The sequence below is a fragment of the Salvia splendens genome, chromosome 17, assembly GCF_004379255.2.
Source record: "Salvia splendens isolate huo1 chromosome 17, SspV2, whole genome shotgun sequence".
NCBI lineage: Eukaryota > Viridiplantae > Streptophyta > Magnoliopsida > Lamiales > Lamiaceae > Salvia > Salvia splendens.
In genome coordinates, this window is record NC_056048.1 from 27,027,124 (window position 1) to 27,034,076 (window position 6,953).

General features: G+C 39.0%; 1 protein-coding gene across 1 annotated transcript; it reads right to left on the reverse strand.

Moving 5' to 3' along the window:
* Positions 1–443: 443 nt before the first annotated feature.
* Positions 444–2,081, reverse strand: LOC121774920 (nematode resistance protein-like HSPRO2). The gene has a single exon (XM_042171825.1). The coding sequence runs from the start codon at positions 2,022–2,024 to the stop codon at positions 639–641; it is 1,386 nt and encodes a 461-aa protein (XP_042027759.1). The 5' UTR covers positions 2,025–2,081; the 3' UTR covers positions 444–638.
* Positions 2,082–6,953: the final 4,872 nt, after the last annotated feature.

A 6,953-nucleotide genomic window follows, 5' to 3' on the forward strand; every position in this document is an offset into this window, starting at 1 on the left:
TACAGTATTACTATTTGTGTTTGAGAAATCGATAGTACTATACAATTCTCTTGATGGTACTAATATATTGACATTTTAAACATGTATAAGACTATGTTTGAACGTGTCAAACGTAATTTGGATAGGAGAAGACAATACTTTTGTGCTTCATGAGAAAATGAGTATGGTTGATGCCCATTTTCCTCTTTACTTTTTTCACAAAGACAAATGAATAATCTTCAGTATAGTAATAGAGATGGGTCGAGCTCAAGAAGTACAAATGATGAGTGATTTTTTGATAAAACTATTCTACGAGGAAAGTAGTAATTAAAATTACTTAACGCCAACATATTTTTTCAAATATAACTATAGACTATTGTCACATTAAAATAATGTAATGGATGGTTGCTTACGTACATGCAACTTACTAGAGAAATCCATTCTCCATCTAAATCGGATGAGAATCGCTATGAATCATAGTACTATTATATTAGTAATTCATAAAATAATTAATTTTTCATATACCAAAAATTTGACTAAAGAAAAAATAAATCATAGCCAGGCTGCAAACAAGAATAATGTTTTATCAGTAAAATCCATCTCCTATTTGACTAAGCCCGCCACCGCGTCACGAAACACTCCGCCGCCGCCACTCCGGACTACACCTCATGGCTCCACCGCTCCCCGAGAAACGTCTTCGCCGCGTCCAAGCTCGGGAAATACGTCGGCTCCATAAATATCAGGCTCAACAGATCGCCGGATTCAACATTCCCCTTCGCTTCCAAGCTCCCCATCACCACCGCCAGCAACTGCTTGTAACCGAAGTAAAACCTCTTCACCGCTGCCTCCACCGCCTGCATCGCCTGCAGCAGGTGAATTTTCGCGAAATCCTCCTTTCTCCGGTAAAGCTCCATCGCCGCGTTCTGAATCCTCGGTCCGCCGGTCGGATCCACCTCCACCTCCAACACCGCCGGCACTGTGTGCTTCAGATCCTTGGACGATTTCGTGATCTCGACGAGCTCGCGCGATCTGAAGCAGAACAGCTTCGAATCGGAACTCGCCTTGATCATGAGCTGATTTTTCAGCTGCAGGAAATCGTCCGGATCCATCAGCAGATGCAGATCTTCGATCTGATTCAAAATCGACCACACCTTCTCCAGCAACCAGCAATACCTCGCCGCTCTCTCACACCGCCGCAAATCGATTTCCTCTCCGATCCTCGCAATTAGCTCCCTCGCGACTCGGATCCACGACTCCAGAACCTGATGCGTCGAGTAAACCGTCCGATTTTCAAAATTCTTCGACTCGACGTCGTCGTTTAAGCACCTCTTCAGCGCGTGCACCGCCGCCGGCTTGCAGATCAGGTCGTAATTGAGGCTCGGCTTCCCGCTCAGGTTCGGCTCCCCCAAACCTAGCGTGTACGGCAACCCCTGCATCTGGCACTCGATCGAGTACTGAATCCTCCGCGCGACGTCTTCGTATTTCTGCCATGAGGCGAGCCGCGGCAGGAGGCCCTCCTCGCTGACGTGGCTCACCACCACCGTGTCGTCCGCCATCTTCCACACCTCCGCCGAGCTATTCGTCGGCGCCAGAGCGCCGGATTCGCTCGACAGATCCACGATCGGAATAGTAGCTCGCGTCTCGCAGTCGTCCTCATCGTCCTCGCATAGCTCAGCGATGATCTCGATCTGCCTCATCGCGAGAGCTTCGATCCTCCTCCGCCACTCCCGCCGGTTCACGTACGGCCGCGCGTCGGATAAAACCGTGGAAATGAACCGGAAGGTGATCTCGAGGCCAGTAAAAGCCGGTTTAAACACCGATTCACTTTTCCATTCAGGAAACTCGGTTGCATCCCATAGCTTCCGCAGCTCCGGTAGGCGGAGATACTGCTCGTACGCCGAGCACGACGAGTCCGACGCCGCCGCCAGCTCAGCGTTGCGGAGCTTCGGCGGAGGAATCGTGATATGTAGCTTGTTGGATAATCTTGGCGATTTGTTGGAGATCTCAGGGCCGATCATCTTTGTTTGCCAATCGAAATCCACCATTTTACATGTGAATTATCAGTTTAATTTTGATTTTTGAATTTGAATTTGAATTGGGGGAAATGAGGGAGGAAGGGGTATATATAGCGGAGTCGGGATATGGGAGACAATAACAGGGGAAAGGCGTGTGGAAGGGGAGAGGGAAGAAATTGTAAAGGCGCGGCGATTTTAATTAATTATTTTAAAATGAGAATTATTTTTATTTTAAAATAAAAAGGAAAACCTTATCCATATACAGATATACTTACGCAGTGGTTTGGGGGATTATTAACCTACTACGCGTCGCTGCTATTCCAACCAATATCTTACTGCCGCGTGTTGGAGTATGTGCTTAGGATGAATACCACTACATTCTATATTATTACCACTACAATTAATCTTCATCTTCCTAATTATTACCCTTTTCCTCTTTTATTATCCCATTTTGCTTTATATTAGAAAAACAAAAACATATTATTACCTTCTGTTCTATTTTATTCTTTTTCACTACCTTTTTATTCTCTCTCATATTTTACCTTATTTTCATCACTTAACTCATTAAATATAATTTTCTTAAATTTTATATACTACTACAAAAACTCAAGTAATATGAGATGGGGAAAGTTTCTAGTAGTTGTTAAATGTTCGATTTTGTCCAGTATTTTATAATTTTATTGTAAATATTTAATATTGTTACGGTTCACAAAAAATAGTTATACGTTTCTATTTTTTCCATGCACTAAAATCTTTGTCTATCTTTTTCTAATAAATTTCAACTATGTCTTTTATCTTTCTTATTTTATTAATTTTATATTGATCTATTTATTGTTGTCGCAAAGACTATTTTTATAGACCGGTGTAATATTAAGATAACTATAAAAAGCATTCAAAGTTTCTATGTTATCTTAATAGAATTAATATTCATTCAAAATTTTGATAAGAAAAATTTAATACTAAAATGTTTTAATTAAAGAATTGGTCCAATTTGCATACTAAGATTATTCCATAAATGCTTCTCTCCTAGTCTAGTCATAGTATCCTTCATTTGTTGATCTAATCTATGTCATTTTCATTTAGGCATTTTTTCAAGGATATTAAATGGATATGTGGACATCATTTTCAACTAAAATACAAATTTTTTAAGGAAAAATTATTTGGAAATATAATTACATTTACAATGGAAATATATCCAGAATTTAACGAATGAAATTATTGAAAGAGATTGATATGATATGACCAAATTGTAATATCCATATTATAAATAAATAAAATAACAAGAAAAAGTTGAAGCTGCCACTTTTTGCATCCATTCATAAAAATTTCACTCATTTTTTTCAATTTATTTAAAAAATAAAAATTTGTATAGTAGTAATAATACCTTATTACTATAATTTAGTAACTTACCGTACATTTCACATATTTAAAACAAGACTCTTATTTCAATTACATACTACAATCATTATATTAAAACTTGTATCAAATTAATATAATTTGATAATTTTTTGTAAACTGTAGGAATATAAGTTTGACAAATCACAAACTTATCCGAATGGATAGGCATGTTTCTTTAATTTTTTTTATTAATTAGAATCGATTTGAAGATTTTAATGACAATATAAATAATATTGAATGAGTAATTGAAGTTAATTGCAGGGATAAATAGAGAAGTGTGATGGATTATAAAATTAACAAGACAGACAATATGAATATTTAATGAATTCCTAATCTGATTGGCCAGCAGCACTTAATGAGTATAAAGAGAATATGCTTCGAAATTTTTAAACAAAGAGGTAGATGATGAGACAAAGATTTGTGTAATTAAGTATTAGAATAAAATAGGATATGCTCTTACAAAAAGAGATTTTTGTCCTAAATGTTGTATACTTGTATTACGAATAACTTTTTGTCCTAATCGTTGTTATAATAACGTAATCAATGTGGCCAAATTTAATATATCTTCATTTTTATTTTTTTCCCATTTGGAACAATGTAAATGCTTTCTCTCTTGTATTTAGTTTTGGGCTTGTTGAGGAAGGATATTCTATCCTCATTAGTTGTGTTACAAGGATCAACAAAGTTTTATCAATGAAATGCATAATTTATAAGCAAACTATTGTTACAAGGCAATTCGTTGGTAGTATATATATTAATTTCCATAACCAATTGTTTGGTAGAAGCAAACAATTATGTTTATTTGATGGAGCTACATAGCTTGTTGATATATATCTTGATGATACTAATATGAAATCTTTGGTTTGATATCGTCACCATACGTAGATACACATAGTATTAAAAAGATTAAATAATTTATAAGTTTGTCCTATTATATTCGTGATTATTTCCTAACACAATTGGTGACTTACGTAATATTTACGGATATAGCGTTTTGATTTTCGCTAACATGTTATACAACATTTATTCCATAAAAATAATCAATTTCCATTTCGGTAAAGTTCTCCCAAACTCGTTATGTACATCAATTCATTTATATCTTGAACACTTTACTCACTATTAAACACTAATAAAAATATGAGTTCTACTATCCACTAACATTATTTTAATTACCTTTTTGTTCTTCTCTTACTTTATCAGTTATGCGTTAAATTTAGTCAGTTATGCGTTAAATTTAGTGTAATAATGGAGTGCTCATTTCAGTTGGAAGAAGAAGGCAGAAGAAGGTAAGCTCGGCTAGAAGGGAGTTCGGTAAGCTCGGCTAGAAGGGAGTTCGGTAAGCTCGGCTAGAAGGGAGTTCGGTAAGCTCGGCTTTGAGCTGGAACTAGCCGAGAAGGGAGTTCGGTTGTGAACCGAGAAGAGAGTTCGGTCTTGAGCCGAGAAGGGAGTTCGGCCTTAAGCCGAGAAGGAAGAAGCAACCTAGCCGAACTAGCCGTTGGAGCAGCAGTTAGTTAGCTGAGATGTAGCGGTTATTCTTCTTGCTTTCTTGATTCTTCTTGTAGTTAGTTAGTAGCAGTTGCTACTTGTTTGTAGAGCTTTAAATAGCTCATAAACCGTGTATGTAGTTTAGAGTAGAGCAGTAGGAGTTTAATCAATAAAGAGTTTTCCAGTTTCTCTCCAAGATTATCATCTTCAATACTCAAAGTGTGAGTGTGTGTGTTTCTGCATTGTGTGATCTCATACAACAGTGAGTGTGTGTGTGATCTTCTTGAGTGTGTGAAAGCCTTGTGTGTGCGAATCCCAACAAGTGGCGCCGTCTGTGGGAAGGGATATTGAAGCTGATTTGCAGAGGATCAAACGGTTTCAGAGATGGCAGCAAGGCTTGATGCAGAAAAGTTCACAGGCAAGAATGATTATAGCCTGTGGAAGATGAAGATGAAGGCGGTTTTGATTCAACAAGGCTTGGCCGCAGTTCTTGCAAAACCAGAGGAGAAAGGAAAGGCTCCAGTGCTTGATGATAAAGCTCAGGCAAAGATGGAGGAGATGCAGCTCAAGGCACATTCTGCAGTGATTCTGTGCCTTGGAGATAAGGTCTTGAGGGATGTTCAAGAAGCCAAGACTGCGGTGGAGATCTTGGACAAGTTGGATGAAGTTTACTTGGCCAAATCCTTGGCTAACCGGCTGTATCTCAAGAAGAGGCTGTATGCCTATAGTTTTTCTGGAGATAGGTCCATCATTGAGCAGCTAGAGGAGTTCAACAAGATCATTGATGACCTGGGATCTGTTGATGTCAAGATTTCAGATGAGGATAAGGCCATTCTCACATTGAATGCCTTGCCTAGCTCGTATGACCAGTTAAGTGATGCAATTATCTATGGAAGAGATAAACCTATCACCTATGCAGAAGTCTATTCAGCCTTGATGGCCAAAGAACTCCAGAAGACAGCCAACAGAGGCTCTGCAAGCTCCGATGTTCAAGCTGCAGAGGCCTTGAATGTGAAGAAGTTCAAGAAGCAGAACTTCAAGAAGAAGTATGAGGGCCCTAAACCCTCAAGTTCTGATGCTCAGAAGGAAACCAGAGCTTGCTATTGGTGCAAGAAACCTGGACATTTGAAGAAAGATTGTCATGCATGGAAGAGAAAGATAGCCTTTGAGGGACACAACCAATCTGATTGTGTGGAGAGTGCTGATCCCCCGGCTCAACTCATGAATATCAGTGACAGTGGGGTCAGTCATAGGTGGATTATGGACTCAGGGTGCAGCTTCCATATGTGCCCAAATAGGAGCTGGTTTCATGACCTTCAAGAAGCAGCCGGCACTGTGGTGCTGGGTAATAATCACATTTGTCAGATCAGAGGAATAGGGAAGGTAAAGCTAAGCCTACAAGATGGCTCTATAAAGATCCTAACTGGGGTGAGGTATATTCCAGAAGTGAAGAGGAATCTCATCTCATTGGGAATGCTGGAGCAGAGAGGGTTCACCATATTGATGAGTCAAGGAAAATTGTTTGTTAAATCTGGAGATGCAGTGATGATGGAGGCTGACAGAGAGCATATTCTCTACTATCTGAAGGCTAAGGCTGTTGATGGAGAAAGCAATGCAGTGTCAGATGATTCCATAATGCTATGGCACAAGAGATTGGGCCACCCAGCTGAAGGAAGCTTGAAAGAACTCATCAAGAAGGGTCTGATCTCTGGAGATTTCAACAAGATGAACCCCTGTGAGCAGTGTATACTTGGAAAAGCAAAGAAGGCACCCTATCCTACAGGTATTCACTCTTCTACAGCCCCTTTAGACTACATACATAGTGATCTTTGGGGGCCTTCACCGGTGTGTTCAATTGGTGGAGGAAAGTATTATCTAGCTATCATTGATGACTATACAAGGAAGTTGTGGGTATATATTCTTAAAGAAAAATCTGAAACACTCACAAAGTTCAAGATATGGTGTAAGGAGGTTGAGCTAGAGAAGGGTAGAAGTGTTAAATGCTTAAGAACAGACAATGGCCTAGAGTTCTTGTCTGCTGAGTTTGATCTGTTCTGTAAAGAGAAGGGTATGAAG

Bases quoted from the DNA above. Each gene is read 5' to 3' on its own strand.
- LOC121774920 (XM_042171825.1), bottom strand. From the start codon at position 2,024: ATGGTGGATTTCGATTGGCAAACAAAGATGATCGGCCCTGAGATCTCC.